The sequence below is a fragment of the Rhodotorula toruloides genome (assembly GCF_000320785.1).
Source record: "Rhodotorula toruloides NP11 unplaced genomic scaffold Scaffold1, whole genome shotgun sequence".
Lineage (NCBI taxonomy): Eukaryota > Fungi > Basidiomycota > Microbotryomycetes > Sporidiobolales > Sporidiobolaceae > Rhodotorula > Rhodotorula toruloides.
The window spans coordinates 1271051-1287340 of NW_015622961.1; the positions used below are offsets into that span (position 1 = coordinate 1271051).

The 16290-nt window shown below is 62.3% G+C and overlaps 7 protein-coding genes across 7 annotated transcripts; 4 read left to right on the top strand and 3 right to left on the bottom strand.

Annotated features, from left to right (window-relative positions):
• Positions 1-601: 601 nt before the first annotated feature.
• Positions 602-2724, top strand: RHTO_00516 (MFS transporter; the record flags this gene model as incomplete). Its single annotated transcript, XM_016414200.1, has 7 exons — positions 602-804; positions 875-989; positions 1053-1123; positions 1184-1424; positions 1484-1564; positions 1624-1904; positions 1965-2724. The coding sequence occupies 7 exons, from the start codon at positions 602-604 to the stop codon at positions 2722-2724; spliced, it is 1752 nt and encodes a 583-aa protein (XP_016277207.1).
• A 453-nt stretch (positions 2725-3177) lies between these two features.
• RHTO_00517 (alcohol dehydrogenase) lies at positions 3178-4443 on the bottom strand (the record flags this gene model as incomplete). The annotated part of the gene is made up of 5 exons (XM_016414201.1): positions 3178-3202; positions 3268-3544; positions 3606-4055; positions 4118-4285; positions 4344-4443. The coding sequence occupies 5 exons, from the start codon at positions 4441-4443 to the stop codon at positions 3178-3180; spliced, it is 1020 nt and encodes a 339-aa protein (XP_016277208.1).
• A 584-nt stretch (positions 4444-5027) lies between these two features.
• RHTO_00518 (histidinol dehydrogenase) lies at positions 5028-6795 on the top strand (the record flags this gene model as incomplete). Its single annotated transcript, XM_016414202.1, has 8 exons — positions 5028-5339; positions 5397-5509; positions 5567-5593; positions 5650-5899; positions 5958-6023; positions 6083-6438; positions 6498-6535; positions 6596-6795. The coding sequence occupies 8 exons, from the start codon at positions 5028-5030 to the stop codon at positions 6793-6795; spliced, it is 1362 nt and encodes a 453-aa protein (XP_016277209.1).
• A 245-nt stretch (positions 6796-7040) lies between these two features.
• On the bottom strand, positions 7041-10066 carry RHTO_00519 (RNA m(5)C methyltransferase; the record flags this gene model as incomplete). The annotated part of the gene is made up of 9 exons (XM_016414203.1): positions 7041-7267; positions 7338-7680; positions 7745-8299; positions 8356-8461; positions 8521-8868; positions 8925-9086; positions 9153-9523; positions 9596-9704; positions 9915-10066. 9 exons carry the CDS (start codon positions 10064-10066, stop codon positions 7041-7043), a joined length of 2373 nt encoding a protein of 790 aa, XP_016277210.1.
• Positions 10067-10325: 259 nt separating this feature from the next.
• Positions 10326-11101, top strand: RHTO_00520 (uncharacterized protein; the record flags this gene model as incomplete). Its single annotated transcript, XM_016414204.1, has 5 exons — positions 10326-10456; positions 10526-10576; positions 10651-10713; positions 10879-10994; positions 11070-11101. The coding sequence occupies 5 exons, from the start codon at positions 10326-10328 to the stop codon at positions 11099-11101; spliced, it is 393 nt and encodes a 130-aa protein (XP_016277211.1).
• A 538-nt stretch (positions 11102-11639) lies between these two features.
• Positions 11640-12979, bottom strand: RHTO_00521 (7alpha-cephem-methoxylase P8 chain related protein; the record flags this gene model as incomplete). Its single annotated transcript, XM_016414205.1, has 6 exons — positions 11640-11800; positions 11868-12095; positions 12166-12246; positions 12305-12426; positions 12501-12753; positions 12826-12979. 6 exons carry the CDS (start codon positions 12977-12979, stop codon positions 11640-11642), a joined length of 999 nt encoding a protein of 332 aa, XP_016277212.1.
• Positions 12980-13527: 548 nt separating this feature from the next.
• Positions 13528-16023, top strand: RHTO_00522 (choline dehydrogenase; the record flags this gene model as incomplete). Its single annotated transcript, XM_016414206.1, has 6 exons — positions 13528-13700; positions 13799-14059; positions 14116-15122; positions 15179-15317; positions 15378-15541; positions 15614-16023. 6 exons carry the CDS (start codon positions 13528-13530, stop codon positions 16021-16023), a joined length of 2154 nt encoding a protein of 717 aa, XP_016277213.1.
• Positions 16024-16290: the final 267 nt, after the last annotated feature.

Sequence of the window (16290 nt, forward strand, 5' to 3'; positions counted from 1 at the left end):
GTCTTTGCACTGGGGGTATCTGCATTGACAGGAGAGAGAGTCTGAGGCGGGGAGGCGAGAAAGAGGAGGATCTCTGTACGCTCGACCCCGGCACAGACTTCCGGCTGACGCCTGCCGAGGCGAGCGCCGTCAGAACGTCGAATTATGACGTTTCGCAATGCAAGAACCGACCGGAGCCGCTGAGGGACGAGCCAGAAGCACAGGAGTCGCCGCCTTTCCTCCTCGACGAGCTTGTGCGCCGGCGCCTGTCACCTTTGACTTCCAAAGCATGCTCATCCAGGGCTACACAGCGTCGGCGACGCTGGCGAGGCTGTCGAGCGGTTCCGGAGAGACGGGGGTGGATCGACGTGCCCAAGGAGCGGTGCACTCGCGGCGGTGTGAGCCGTTACAAGTGCGCAAGTTGTAATGCTCTGATTACAAACCTGCTTAGTATGTGCCGGTCTCGGCGAGCAAGGGTGTTCGGGCGGATCGCACGTCGGACGGCGAGGCGGGCGGAGGCCGTCCCTCTTGGCTCCTCGCCTCGCTTTGCGTTTGCGCTCTCTTTCTCTCGCTCACTCTCGCTTCGTACGACTAGCTTGCACGTCGAACGACACACGCTGCCATGCCTGCAGAGTTCAGCCCAACCTCGACCCTCCACGGCTCACCCACCGGCGGCAACAAGCTCGACCTCCATCCCTCGCCGCACAAAGCACACGACGGCCTCGACGCCGCCACCGCGTCCGTCCCCTACGACGGACAGGGAACCGAAGAGTCGCCGTACATCGTCAAGTGGCTCGATGGAGAGGACGAGAACCCGCAGAACTGGTGCGCACGCGTCGTCTCCGCAGTGAGGGCTCTCCCTCCTCCTGACCCGGCAGCGCTCTCCCGCCCGCAGGTCCGGCACCAAGAAGTGGTTGATCACAGCGAACGCAGCAGTCTCGACCCTCTGCATTGCGTTCGGCTCGAGTATCTACGCGGGAGGACTGGGCGACTTCCTCGTCTACTTCAAGGTGAGCCGACGAACCCGGCCCGACGAGGACGAGGTCCGATTACTTACTTGCGCTTCCTCGCAGACTTCCGTGACCATCATCACGCTTGGTTTGTCGCTCTACGTCCTTGGTTTCGCCCTGGGTCCGCTCTTGTGGTGCGTTCAGGCGATCCCGCTCTCCTTCGCCTCCTCCGCTCACCCTCCTCTCGTTCGCAGGGCGCCTTTCTCCGAACAATGGGGTCGCAAGCCCGTCTTCCTCGCCACCTACTTCCTCTTCGCCGTCTTCAACATCCCCTGCGCGCTCGCCAAGAACATCGAGACGCTCCTCATCTGCCGATTTCTCGCCGGCTTCTTCGGCTCGTCCCCGCTCACCAACTCGGGAGGCGTCATCTCCGACATGTTCTCGGCGTCTGAGCGTGCGCTCGGAATCAGCATCTTCGCCCTTGCGCCCTTCGCCGTGCGTCCGCCTTCTCGCCTCTGTTATCTCCTCCCGTGCTGATTTGGCGTTTCCTGCAGGGTCCCGTTCTCGGCCCCATCATCGGTGGATTCCTCGGCCAGAACGCATCGTGGCGCTGGCTCTTCTGGCTTCTCACTATCGTGCGTTCCCGCATCGCGACCTTCGCAAAAACCGAGTCCTGACTTTTCGTCCCGTACAGTTCGCCTTCGTCATGTGGGGACTTGGCTTCCTCAGCCCAGAGACCTACGCGCCTGTCCTTCTCCGCAAGCGCGCCGCCAAGCTCTCCGCCGAGACCGGCAAAGTCTACCGCTCGATGTACGACCTTCACCCGATGTTTTCGGCGCCGTTCAGCGAGAAGATGAAGGCCGCCTTGTTGCGCCCTTTCGTCCTCTTGTTCAAGGAGATGATCATCCTCCTGTTCTCGATCTACGCCGCCTTCATCTACGGAATCTTGTACCTCTTCTTCGGCGCATTCACCATGTGAGCTCTCACCCTCGTTTTCTCGCCCCGACTGCTTGCTGACACGTAACACGTGGACAGCATTTACCAGCAGGAGCGCGGCTGGTCGCCCGGCGTCGGTGGTCTCCCCTTCATCTCGGTCGGACTCGGGATGGTCCTCGCAGTCGTCGCGAACGTCTACGACAACAAGCGCTACGTCCGCAAGCTCGTCGTGGGTGGTGGCGTCCCTCTCGCACCTGAGGCGCGCCTGCCGCTCTGCTGCGTCGGCGGCGTCGTCCTCCCGATCGGCCTCTTCGCCTTCGCCTGGACAACTCTCCCTCACGTCCACTGGATCGCATCGGTCATCTTCGCCTTCCCATTCGGGTTCGGTATGGTCGCGGTCTTCCTGTCTATGATGTCCTACATCGTCGACGCCTACCTCCTCCTAGCCGCCTCCGCCCTCGCCGCCAACGCCGTCATCCGTTCCCTCTTCGGTTTCGCCTTCCCTCTCTTCACGCACGACATGTTCGAAGGCATGGGCACGCAGTGGGCCTTGACGCTCATCGCGTTCGTCGCGCTCGCTCTCGCGCCCATCCCCTTCGTCTTCTACATCTACGGCGCCCGCATCCGCCAGAACTCGTCCTTTGCGCCCGGTCACAAGCCCCCTGCGCCTGCGCCTGTGAAGACGGAGGAGAAGGCAGATGACAAGCTCGAGCGCCAGTCAACTCGCTTGTCGACTCGTCAGGAGATTGAGGCGGATGAGGTCGCGATGATGGACCTCAGGCAGGCGGAGAGCATCACGGAGGAGCAGGCGCTCGAGCGGAGGAAGGGGATGCACCACGTCGTCGACTCGCAGGCGTGATCGGCAGACGAACACACCCTCTTCGCATTTCGCAACCCATCTTGCACACTAGACAATACCCTTACACTCGCTCGCTCGTTGGCGGGCGAACACTTACCCATAGATTCACTCAGCGGAACCATCCATAGACGCTCTCCTTGCATTTCGAGGCACATATTCGAGCACACACTTCTGCGACTATCAAGGTGAAGAGAGGAGAACGCGAGAGAGGGCGAGGAGTAGCAGGAGTTTGACGAACTGACCTTTTCGACAAGTAGAGAAGGCTACCAGCGGACGAGCAAGAAGCGTCCGGCGAATCGGTCGGAAGGGAGCAGCACGCGACGAGCAGCGAGGACAGCGCAACAGCCTCTAGAGATGCGGGGAGCAACTGCAAAGGCGAAAGTAGTCGATACAATGCACTGAGATCCGTCATGTATAGTCTAGGTAAGATCTCGCCGAGGGGGGCGAGCGAGTTCAGGGGACGACAACCGCGCGGAAACTGCGAGGCGTGAAGCGGAGTCAGTTCCAAGCTGAAGACGCCAAAAGAAAGGAAAGCGAGCGCACCGGACGTGGTTGCTCATCATCCTGTCGTAGGCAGTCTGGATCTGGTCGAGCGGGAACTTCTCGATGTACGACTTGACGCCCGAGAGCTGCGAGAAGTCGAGCGTCTCTTCCTCGTCGAGCGGCGTGCCGGTCGGCCAGCCCTGGATCTTCGTGCGGCGGAAGATGACAGGGCCGGTGGGGACGGTGAGATCGCCTGATGCGGCGAGGAGGAGGAGGGTACCATCGACGGCGAGGGCCGGAATCAAGCTAGAGATCGAAGCGGCGTCGGGTGCGGTAGCTGCGCGGGACATCAGCGTCAGTGACGAGCACCGGACAAGGCTAGTGACTCGGCAACCCACCGACGATGACCTTGGCGCCGCCCATCTTGTTGAGCGCATCGGCCTGGTTCTCCTTGCTGGCGTCGATGTAGAGGTGCGCGCCGAGCTGCGACGCGAGCTCCTTCTTCGACGCCGACTGCGACAAGGCGACGACCTTGTAGCCCATTTGGCGCGCGTACTGAACCGCCAGGTGCCCGAGTCCGCCGATGCCGCTAACCGCAACGATGTCGCCTGGGTGAAGGTCCTTGACGTTCCTCAGCGAGTTGTAGACCGTCACGCCGGCGCAGAGGAGCGGCGCCGCCTCGGCCGGGCCCATGTCGACGGGGACAGACGCGAGCGACTCGGTGCGGAAGTAGCCATACTCGGCGTGCCCGCCGTCCGAGAGGATGCCGGTGATGTTCTGCGAGACGCAGGTGTTGAACGACCCGCGGAGGCAGCTCTTGCAGACGCCGCAGTGGCCGCCGTGGAAGCCTGCGCACACGAGGGAGGGTCAGTCGGCAGGTTTGTGCGGAGCTAGCAGAAGCGGAGCCCACCTGCACCGACGCGATCTCCCACCTTCCATCTCTTCTCCGACGGTCCGACAGCAGCGACGTCGCCAACGACTTCGTGTCCCGGGACGAGCGGGTGCTTGGCGCCGATCAAGCCGTGGACGGCGGCAGCGTCGGTGTGGCAGACACCCGAAGCGAGGACCTTAACGAGGACTGGGGGAGCAGCGAAGGTCAGCACGTAAGACCAGAAGAAGGACGAGTCGCAACGCACCTTCACCCTCCTTCGGCTCGCGGATAGGGCGGTCGACGAGCACAAACTGTCCGCCGGCAGTCTGGATCTCGGCAGCCTTGTACGTCTTGGGAAGGGACATGGTTGTTCGCGTTTCGTCGATGAATGTAAGGTGGGGTGGGGCTAGCTGGAGACTCGGGGCAAGCTGGAGAGAGCGGATGAGGAGGAGGAAAGGGAAGAGAGACGGAGCAGCCGCCTTCTTGTTCTGTCGAGCATGACCGCGGGAGCACACGCAAGCGAGCCTTGGGTCAGCAGAAGCCGCTCAGCGCCAGCGCGGGACGGGAGGAGCGGGCCGCAAGATCCCTCGGCGCGGGAAGAACGGGCTGGCGGGTGTTCCTCAGCGATGAAGGCGGGCTGGAAGAAGCTGGTCGGTGTCGAGGGGACGTTTCAATGCTGACAGCGTGCTCAGTCAGCGTCCCGCTGGCGTGTAGAGCCGTCGAGCCGTCTTCATCAGTTGCGAGGAGAAGAGGTCGGCGAGGAGGGCATGGCGCGCGGCGGGAGTTGGACTGCCGGGTTCGTGCGGGTCTGCAACTGTCCCTGAGCCATGATATCGAGTCCCTGCAGCAGTAGAGCGGCGTGGTGGAGCAGTGATCCTGGTTGACTCTCCGCCGCGCTGCCCGACCTCGCTCGGACACAACCACTTCGCTTGCTCACCTGGCTGAAGCTATGGATTCGAGTCAGGAGTACCGCTGCCCCGTCTACTCGTCCAGCAGCATCGACGCTGAGAAGCGCGCGCAGCTCCTCGAGCGCCCCGTCAAATCCTCGAAGGACATCCTCGCACTCGTCTCGCCGATTCTGCAGTCGGTGAGGGAGGGCGGCGACGATGGCTTGCGGTCCTGCGTCGTCAAGTTTGACCGGTGTGTCCCAGCGGAGGACGCAAGCTTCCCTTTGACACTGCAGGCGCCCTTCTCCGACGAGCTCGCGAAGATCGACCCCAAGGTGAAGGAGGCTATCGATGTTGCGTACAAGAACATCAAGGTGAGCACTTTACTAGCCGTGTCTGGGACGAGCACGCTGACCGTGTCCCGCTTGCAGGCTTTCCACGGAGCGCAGATGGAGCGGGAGTCTGAGCCGATCCGAGTGGAGACAATGCCCGGCGTTGTATGCCAGCGGTTCGCTCGACCAATCGGCAGTGTCGGTCTCTACATGTGCGTGGTCGTGCCACCAGCGCGAGAGCGCTTGGGCTGACTTCTTTGTCCCGGCAGTCCCGGAGGAACGGCGGTCCTGCCCAGGTGAGCCCGCTTTCCATCCGGTTCTCGCGATGTTGCGCTGACGAGAAGTCACGCAGCACGGCGCTGATGCTCGGCGTCCCCGCCCAAGTCGCTGGCTGCAAGAACATCACCCTCGCCACCCCTCCCCGACCCGACGGCTCCATCTCCCCCGAAATCATCTACATCGCCCAGCTCGTCGGTGCGAAAACGGTCGTCAAGGCCGGCGGTGCGCACGCTATCGCGGCGATGGCGTATGGAACGAAGAGCGTGCCCAAGGCGGACAAGCTGTACGGGCCCGGGAACCAGTTCGTTACGGCGGCGAAGATGGTGCGCTCGCTTCAAGCTTCGGTACCGCGTTGTCAGGTCTGACTGTATCTGCTTGCAGATGGTCGCGATGGACTCGGGTGCGAAGTGCGCGATCGACGTTCCCGCAGGACCTTCCGAGGTTCTCGTTAGTCCTCTATCGAATCCCCTCGCCGCTCCTCGTGCTCACAAGGTCCCCGTCTACAGATCATCGCCGACAAGACCGCAGACCCCGTCCTCGTCGCCTCCGACCTGCTCGGCCAGCAGGAGCACGGCCTCGACTCGCAGTCCGTCCTCGTCACGATCGACTGCGCCGACTCGTACGTCGAAGCGGTCAACGCGGCGGTCGAGCAGCAGGCGCAGGCGCTTCCTCGTGCCGAGATCCTGCGGAAGAGCTTGAGCCAGAGCTTCATCCTGCAGACCCGGAGTGTTGAGGAGGCTTTCGAGTTCTCGAACGACTATGCCCCCGAGCACTTGTTGCTCTACTTGAAGGACGCGGCCAAGACGGTCGAGCTGGTGGAGAACGCTGGATCGGTCTTTGTTGGACCCTGGTCACCTGTCGCGTGCGTCTTCGCTCTCTCTTCCGCAGTTCGACACGGCGCTGATGGCTTTCTCGTCACAGGTGCGGTGACTACGCCTCGGGCACCAACCACACTCTCCGTGCGTCCCAGTCGACCCCTCAGCTCCTCGACTTCAGTGCTGACCTTCCTTCTCCCGCAGCCACCGTCGGCTACGCCAAGCAGTACTCTGGCGTTTCGACCTCTTCCTTCCTCAAGCACTTCACCTCGCAGGAACTCTCTTCCGACGGCCTCAAGAACCTCGGCCCTTACGTCGAGATTCTCGCCGATGTCGAGCAGCTCGGCGCGCACAAGGCGAGCGTCAGCTTGCGGCTGGACAAGATCAAGCGCGAGGACCTGTAGATGAGCGAGAGTGAAGTACTAGACATAGTCGCTGCCCCGAAGAGAGCCCCGAGTCGTATGCGAGACGCGGACGAAGCAAGCGAGCAAAGTTGGCTGTCTTCTCTTCCTCTCCTTCCTCTCGACCCAGAACGCTTCATGCTGCATGAAGACATGTTGCAGTACAACAAACAGCTCGAAAGACCGCCCGAAGAACTCGTGACTACGACATCAGCCGACCCTCTCCTCCTTCCCGTCCCAAATCCCGCCTACTCATCCTTCTCCGCACGCGCCTTCTTGCCCGCCTTGCTCTTGTCCGCCTTCGGGTTCAGTCCCTTGCGCTTCGCGATCTTCCGCCTCGACTCCTCGATGAGCTTGGCGTCCTCCGCATCGTCAAAGGCCGGCGCGTCCTCCTTCGCCTCGGCTGCGTCCTGCTCGTCCTTCTCGTTGAGCGGTAGAGGCTCGTAGGGAAGTGTAGGCGAGGCGGGTTCGGGAACTGCGAGGCGGAGCGGAGGAAGTCAGCCTCGGACCTCGGGGAGACTGGGAACGGCCAAGTCGTCACGTACCCTGCTTCTGCGGCTTCCCAACTTTGAAGACGCTCACGAAGAACCCGTCAACGTTGGCTACGTGCGGGTAGAAGCGCCTGGTGAGCTCGATGCCCTTGCCGAACTCCTTGCCCTTGTAGCTCTTGAACCCAGGCTTGCCGAACGGAAGTCCGGTATCGACGAGCTTGACGTGCGGCCTCTTGCGCAATGCGTACGAAACGACTGCTTCGTTCTCCTCGACGGTGACGGAACAGGTCGAGTAGCAGACGTAGCCGCCCTTTTCGGAGTTGGGAGAGACCGAGTCGATGGCGCAGAGGAGGAGTTGTTTCTGGAGGTGCGAGAGGAGCATAAAGTCGCGCTCGGTCTGCATTCGCATTGGTCAGTACAAAGACGAGCGAAGGAAGCGGAGAGGAGATATGGAAACACACCTTGTTGACCTTGACACTCGGGTCCTTCGAGATGACACCCGTTCCGGAACACGGCGCGTCAAGCAAGACACGGTCGAACCCGCCCATAATCTTGGGGAACTCGCGACCGTCAACGTTGGTGATGACGACGTTTCTGCACCCGAGACGGGCGACGTTTCCTCCGAGACCCTTGATACGGCCACGGGACGAGTCGTTGGCCCAGACTTCGCCCGTGTTGCCCATCAACGCAGACATGTACGTCGTCTTTCCGCCCGGCGCGGCAGACATGTCGAGGCAGCGTTCGTGAGGCTGCGGGTCGAGCGCCATGACGGGCAGGAAGGACGAGGCGGCTTGGAGGATGTAGTGGCCGGCGAGGTATTCGGGCGTCGCCCCGATCGGGACCGACGAGCCGGAAAAGACTTGAAGGCCGACCTTGGACCAGCCGCCTTCGAGAGGCTGGAGGTTGACGCCGCGGTTGATGAGCGCCTGGGCGAGGTCGCGGCGCCGCGTCTTGAGCGTGTTGACGCGGATCGTGAGCGGGCGGGGAGTGTCGGAGGCGGCGAAGAACTCGAGGGCCTGCGAAGGTCCGAGTCAGTGAGGATGAGCGGGAGAGAGGTACGAGCGAAACGCACCTCTTCTGGACCGAAGACCTCGAAGAGCTTCTCGGCGAGGAAGGGAGTGTAGCCGTGGTACTGGCAGATGTCGCTGATAAGCTGCTCGCGAAGATCGGAGCGAGACCTGCGGACCGAGGTGTGTCAGAACAGCATACTCGCGAGGAGAGGGTATCATCGACGCACATGCCAGCCTGCCCTCCAAGTTCCTTCCAGTGCGCCAACACCCTCGCAGCCGTCCTCATCCTCTTCTCGACCTCCCTCAAATCCTCCAGCTTTCCATTCTGCAATCTGCTTATACCGCCATCCTCATCATCGCTGTCCTCCTCCCCTTCGTCGTCGGAACGTGCAGCTTCAAGCTCTTCCATCGTCGCGTCGATTTGGCCTGCGATAGGCTCGGGATCGGGGCGGGCGGGGTTGAGACCGGCGGGGAGGGGCGAGTCGTCTTCGGAGTCTTCGGAGTCCTCCGAGTTGTAGGCGGCGGCGCGTGCGGCTCGCTTCTTCGAGAGACCTTGGTGAGCGAGCGCGTCGTTCCTACGAAACACGGGTCAGCTTCGGAAGGAAAGCAAGGAGACAGTGACGGAACGCACTGGTCTTCCTCCGTAACGCCGTCGACCTCCTCATCTTCGAGGTCAAACTCGTCGTCGAGATCCTCCTCATCGTCGTCGTCAGCCCGGTCGAGGTCGAACTCGTCGTCGAACTCGTCTCCGCCCGCACCAGGCTCTTCGAGGTCGACGTCGTCGAACAAGGCACTGTGAGGACGCACAAACGGTCAGCCTGGCGTCTCCCGCGTAAAGCAAAGGAGTAGTAGAACGCACGAGCGAGCCTTCTCGAGCCCGCTGGCCTCGGCGTCGCTCATCTCGTCCTCCTCGTCGGTCCACCCATCCTCCGCCTTCATTCCCTCGATGTCGTCGTCGTCCGACTCCCACTCGACGCCGTCCGTGACCTTCTTCTTCTGCTCCGCCTTGCCCTTCCCCTTCCCAGCCTTGGCCTTCCCCTTCCCCTTAACCTCTGCGCCTCCCTCACTGACCTTCTTCGCGCGCTTCGCAGCCCTCGGTCCCTGCGCGCGCTCGCCCTTGGCCTCTGCAACGAGTTTGCGCTTGCCCTTGCGCTCGGGCGCGCCGGGGTGCGCCTTGCCTCCGCCTGCGAACGGGAGGGGGTCGGCTTGCTTCGTACGTGCTTGGCGACCCTGTTTGAGCGAGCGGCGAACCCGCCAGTTAGCTTTGCGCGCGCTAGAAAGTGCGTGTGAGCGTGTACGAACCATCGTAAGCCTGTCTGAGAGTGAAGACGAGGCGAGTTGAGCGAGTCGAGCGGCGGCTGAGCTTCGCGGAGAGGGAGTCCAAGCTGGTCCGCTTCCTCGCTCCACAGCGCTTTAGACGGGCTGAAAGTACTTGTATCGTACTCGCAGTGTCGTATTACCCCATCCAGCCTTACCCGCGAATTTCCCCCGAGTCGCCGCCTCCTCCTGCTCCTCCTCGCACACTCTTGCTCTCCTTCTCTTCGAGCGACCATGTCAAATTCCCCTCTGGCCCTCACCAACGACAGAGGGAGCCGAAGTGTCGCTCAGAGCGACCCCTTACAATCGACCAGCTAAGCGCCCATCACGCCTCTCGTTGCCGCAACACTCGCTCAACCTCTCCGACTTGCTCGTCGCTCTCGAGCGCTTGCGGGGCGGAGTCGGGAGAGCGGGTGGGATTGACGGTCGAGAGGACGGGCCGGGAGGTTCGGACATCCAGGAGGGACTCGTATACGGAGCTGGAGAGGGTGGACTTTGGGCGCGAGGACGAGGACGAGTTCGCTTGCAACGGCGCACGCTTGTTCAGACCAGTTTGGCTTGATTGGGAGAGTACGCGAGAGCACTGCTACACCCATCCAGCCCTCCACTGTCCAGCCCTCACCACCTCCCCTCCCTCCCTCCCGCCCTCCATCGAGGCGGTGCACCCTCTCTCGCTCTCCCACGCACGCACCACCCTCACACCCGCTCGCAAACGATGGCCAAGCCCACCAACCCTCCTCCAGCACCCACCAAGCCCTGGCTCAAACTCGTCCTCACCCTCCTCGTCCTCGCCGCGCTCGTGTACGTCGCGAGGTTGGTGGTCGTCGGGATCCAGGAGGCGATGCAGTGCGTTCTCCTCCGTTGCTTGGGACTGCAGCCCTCTGACTGGGACTGACTCGGCTGGGGAGCGCGCAGGTCCACCAAACAAGCGCTGGAGAAACAGGGCGTTTCAGTCTCGAAAGACGGGTGCGTTCTCCCCCGCTCCTCCCTTCTTCGCAAGGCGCTCGAGGAAACTGATGAGGATGAGTTGATGGGAGCAGAGTGGCGGTCAAGACGGAGAAGCGGGCTTTGACGCAGGAAGAGACGGAGGAGAGGTTGCAGCGGTGCGTTCTCGCTTTCCTCGTCGTCTCGTCGCGCTCGCGAGATAGTCACCCGCCCGCCCAATACCGGAGCGGCGAGTGACTGCCCTTGTCCGGCCAGGACACGACGGACGATCGTAAGAACGCGCGCTGACTCCCGCTCGCTTCGCTTCGCTCGCCCTCACCCAGCGGCTTGATGAAAGGCTGGAAAAACAGCCAGTTCAACGTCCCCTGGATGCTCGCCAAGACCACTGGCTTGGGCGGGTCGAGGCACGATAAGAACAAGGACGAGTGGGAGAAGAAGTGTGAGTCCTGCGCGCGTCTTTCTTGTGGGAAAGGGGTAGGAGGGGAGGGAGGCTGATTGGGTTTGAGATGTGCAGATGGACCGAAGCAGAAACGTCGTGTCGACTAGACGCCACCCTTTCCGACGCGCCCCTCGCTGCCGACGCTGTACATCCCCCATTTCTCGCTTCTTCGGCTCTTCGACATTTCGTGTTGCCATACCTCCCGTCTGCTCTTCATCCACCTTCTACTTCTCGGTCCCCATCTCGGCTGTTCGTTCCATGCCTTTCGAAGCAGACGCACAGGGAATACAGACACTTGATGCCTTGACTTGCTGAACGGGCGAAGAGCGAGGAGAGAAGCTTGCGCTGCGGCTTGGTCTTGGCTGCTGGGTGTGGACAACAACGACGTAGGTTGTTGAAGCTAAGCCGGAGAATGCAGGACGTGCGAGAGGCGGACTTTCCTCCTAGCGAGAGCGAGGGCAGCCTTCGCAGAATGGCGACTACGCTCCGCTCCAACGCAGGGCGTCAAATGCCAAAAGCTCGAGAAAAGCGTTTTCAGCCTACAGTATAGCAAGCCGCATCCCTCTCATTCAAGCGTGCGAGGAGGCATTCAAGCACAACAACGGCGTTCCAACCCCCTCCCTCACCTCCTCGCTTCCTCACGCCTCACTCCTCCGGTTCGTGGAACACCAACACCCTCACCTCGATACTCTCCCTCAATTCGACCCCTTCCTTGCCGTAGTACCGCGGGTCGACGAACGCCGTGTGAGGCGTGATCGTACCGACTTTGTTTTCGGGCGAGTATTCCCAGCATTTCAGGAGGAGGACTGCGGCGCAAGCGTCAGCGAGTGACTGCAGAAGGAAAGGAAGGGAAGGAGAGGGAGGAGAGCGTACCCTCGTCCGCCCCCATCTCACTCAAGTAATACCACCTCAGCCCCTCGGCCCACTTGACATTCAACGTCTCGCCCTCCGGCTGTGCGCCTTCTCCTTCGCTCGGGTAGAGTAAGCGCGATTGGACGAGGTCGTTGGAGGGAGAGAGAGTGCGCGCGTCGCAGACGGCGAGGGGGATGTCGAGGACTGGACCGCGAAGGGGGCGCCAGAGGTTGATTAGTTGGGCGCGGCCTGTTGCACATGACAAGGAGTCAGTAAGATGAGGGGGAAAAGGGAGGGAGGAGGGAGAGAGGGGACGAACCGCGTAGGAGACGGTCTGCGTCTGCGCCGGCGTGGCGACGGACTCGGCGCTCGCCCGACGCAGGGGTCTGATCCACATGTACTGTTTGCGCTTACCCATCAGCGTGCGCTCAAGGATTTGAAGAGGGAAGTGGACGCACCCCGCGCGACGGGCTTGCGGTTCGAGGGCGTGTCGGGCGTCTCTTTCCCTTCCGGCTCGGTGCGGCGGATCGTGTGGTCAAAGATGATGGTCCTCGTCGCTCCAAACTCGCGCTTGAAGAGTCTGCGAGTCGCCGTGAGAGAAACAGAGTTAGGTGGTCGATCGGAAGGAAGCGAGTGAAATTCCCGGCAACGCACTCATCAACCTCCTTGTAGTACACACTCCGAACCTTCTCCTCATCCGCCCAATCCTCATAGCTCATCTTGGTCTGTGTCCTCTCACGCGGCAAGATCCCGAACCCAGTCGTCTCGGTCGAGATGCTCTTCGCTGCGTCGGTGCCGATCAAGGGGCGGAGGTCGTGGATCGGTGTACGGTGGGTTTGGAGAATGGCGTTCGTTGGGGGGAGGTGTGGACCGGGGGAGGGGAACTGGAGTTGGTAGGGTTTCTGGCCTGCAATTCACGGCGTCTCGAGGGGTCAGTCTGCCGTTCGAGGGGGAGAGGGAGAGGGAGAGCGCGGCGCACTATCGGTCGTCTGGCCGCTGAAGTAGACGAGGTCCGCCTCGAGAGCGGGCTTGGTAGCGGCTGCGAGTTCAGCAGGCGAGAGGACGGAGGTGGACATGGTGCGAGCAACTGCGGTGGTGGTGGAGAGTGGTCGAGTGAGGAGGGTTCTGAGCATGCAAGAGAGAGCAAAGAGTGCAGCTGAGCGGGATAGCGATGGTGCGAGTGGAGTGGATGAGCAAAGCAGGGCGATGATGCGATGCGAGGGGTTGCTTGGTCAGCGAGCGACGAGGTGGAGGCATGAGCGAGGGTAGCGAGCGAGTTCCGGAGTCGCGGGTCGATGAGCTGTGTCAGCGCGAGCAGGGTGAGCCAGAGTGACAGCAGTGTGAGTGCGAGTGCGAGTTGCTCGCAAGTTGAGTGAAGTTGCGAGCTGCAAAGTGGAAAGCGCGCGTCTCTCTGCACCGAGGGACGCGGGGTTGCGTCGCGGCGAAAGCAGGGTGCGCTCCTTCGCAGCTCAGCCAGCGCCTTCCACCTCGCTCCGACTCCCGACTGCTCACGACTGCTCACACACGCCCGACCCACACTCGAGCCACGCGACCAAGACCCGCGCACACTCGTCCTCGTCCTCCTCCACTGGGCCCTTCGCAACACAACGCTACTCTCGTTGCGTCTCCCATCGACGCCAGACGACCCACAGCGTCGGACGCCAACTCGCCTCGACGCACGATGGTCGCACCAGCAACGCTGCACCTCGCAGCCCTCGCAGCCACAGCCCTCTCGCTCCTCCCCTCGCCCGCCTTGGCTCGCCTCGACCGCCGCGCGCTCCAGCTCAACCGCCGCGCAAACACCACCGATGCAGCGGTGTTGAACGGGCAGACGTTCGACTATGTCGTCGTAGGGTGCGTCCCGACCTCCTTCCTCCTCTTCGGGGATTCCGCGCGAAGAGGTCCTAAGAAGTCCGCTAATTCGCCGTCCCTCGGCTCCGCACAAAAAACAGAGGCGGAACGACCGGTCTCGCGCTCGCCTCTCGTCTCTCGCAAAACTCGACGCTCAAAATCGCCGTTATCGAAGCCGGGTCGACGGGCGATGAAGTACAAGACAAGGTGCTCGCGCCCGCCATGGCCTACTTTGGCGGGATCGCGAATCAAGAGAGCCCGTATGACTGGCAGTATACGACGACGAACCAGAGCGAGTTGGGCGGACGGAGCGTCTTTTGGCCTCGAGGCAAGATCCTCGGTGGGTCGTCCGCTGTCAATGGGTGCGTCCGGCGTCATTCTGCGCGTCCGCAGCGGAGAGTTGACCCCTCCCACGCAGGCTCTACATGATCCGCCAGTCGGCCATCGAGCAAGACTCGTGGGGCTCGCTCGTCGGTGACCCCGAAGGCTGGGGCTGGGACACGATGTACCCCTACCTGAAAAAATCGGAAACCTGGACGCCTCCCTCGGACTCGTACGTCTCTTCCGCGCACATGGTCCTGAACCAGTCGCTCCACGGCCTCGACGGACCGGTGCACTACTCGTACCCCGGCATCTTCTACAACTCGATGTTCGAGTGGATCCCGACGCTCGAGAATATGGGTCTCGACTCGCGCGACCCGGCCGGAGGGGAGAACTGGGGCGCGTTCATCGCTACGAGCGCGATCAACCCGACGAATTGGACGCGCTCGTACGCCAAGAACGGGTACCTCGACCCGGTCAATTATCGACAGAACCTCGTCGTCCTGACGGGATACCAGGCCACGCGCATCGTCTTTGACGGAACGACGGCGACGGGTGTCGAGTTTGCTGCGTCCGCGACGGGTCAGACCTTCACCATCAACGCCAGCAAGGAGGTGATCCTCTCGACCGGCGTGATCGGCACTCCCCAGCTCCTCCAAGTCTCGGGCGTCGGTCCAACAGACCTCCTCTCCTCGCTCCAGATCAACGTCGTCAAGGACCTTCCGGGCGTCGGCATGCACCTGACGGACCACCTCTCCGGCGCCATGACGCTCAACACCTCGTTCCCATTCTCCGGCGACCCCGTCGAGTCCAACACTACGTTCGCGGCGGAACAACTCGCGTTGTGGAAGGCGGGCGATGCGAGTTCGCTCTATACCTCGCCCAACGACGCGGTCGCTTACGTCAACCTCACGACGCTAATGGGAGGCGAGCAGCAGGCGAGCGAGTTCATGCAGCAGATCAAGGCGAACCAGTCGGCTCTCGTGAAGGCTTACTCGAGCGACAAGGCGATCCAGGCGGGGTACAACGCGTCGTACTCGGCTGAATTGAGGGACATCTACCCCTCGGCAGTCGGGATGGCCGAGATCCTCCTCTCCAACACCGGTGCGTTTCCCCCTCCCTTCCCTTCTCTTCCCCTGGCTGACGCTGGGTGAGGACAGGAACGTACGGAGGATACGGAGACGCCGTCACGGTCCAGATCCAGGCGGCGATTCAGCACCCTCTCTCGCGCGGAACGGTCAAGATCAACTCGACGAGCGTGTTTGATAAGCCCCTCATCGACGCGGGCTACCTCACCCAGTGCGTCGCCCTCCTCTCCCTCCCTCCTCCGCACTTCCTCTAACGCTTTGGCGTCCTCAGCCCCGCCGACATCCAGATCCTCCGCCAGGCATTCAAGTTCGCTCGCAACGTCTCTCAGACCGCGCCTCTGAGCGACTACGTCTTGAACGAGCTTTCGCCTGGCTCGGCGGTGCAGACGGACGAGGAATGGGACACGTGGATCAGGGGAGTCGTCTCGACCGAGTGTGCGTTCCCGCTCTGTCTCCCCCGCCTCTCTCGTCGATGCGCGTGTTGACGTTTGCACGGCTCGCGCGCAGACCACCCCGCCGGCACAGCCTCGATGCTCCCCGAATCCGAAGGCGGAGTAGTCGACAACGCCCTCCGAGTCTACGGCCTGACCGGCCTGCGCGTCATCGATTTCTCCATCGTCCCCATGTCATTCTCGGCGCACGCGACCGCCCCAGCATACGGCTTGGCGGAAAGGGCGTACGACCTCCTCCTCTCGACGCCCAAGCTTGCGGGTGGCTCCGAGCCGAGCACGAGCGCGAACGGCTCGAGCTCGGCGGCTGTCAGTGGCGTGCCCGGCGCGGCGAGCAAGACGGCGTCTGCGGCAAGCAACGCAGCAGAGACGGGCAAGGCCAACTCGGCGCCTGCTGGGAGTGCGACTGCGAAGGTCGGCACGGCGGTGCTCGTCGGACTCGTCGGCGCTCTTGCGCTCTTCGCCTGAGCGCCCTTCGCAAGATAGACACTGTACATAGATCTACACTTTCACGACCCCTTTCGCTCGTTAGACACCTCTCGCTTTGCACCACTTTCTCTCGCTATACCCCCTTCGTTCCTTTATTTCCCTCTCTCTCTTTTCGTTCACTCCGAGCAGTATCTCGCATCTCTTAGATTCCCGCGACTAGCGGGCGCCGGGGAACGTAGCTCGACCCCTCGACGGACACTCTCTCCTCTCTCTCTCCCCTCTGTGCGCAGTGCAACCTCGCATCTT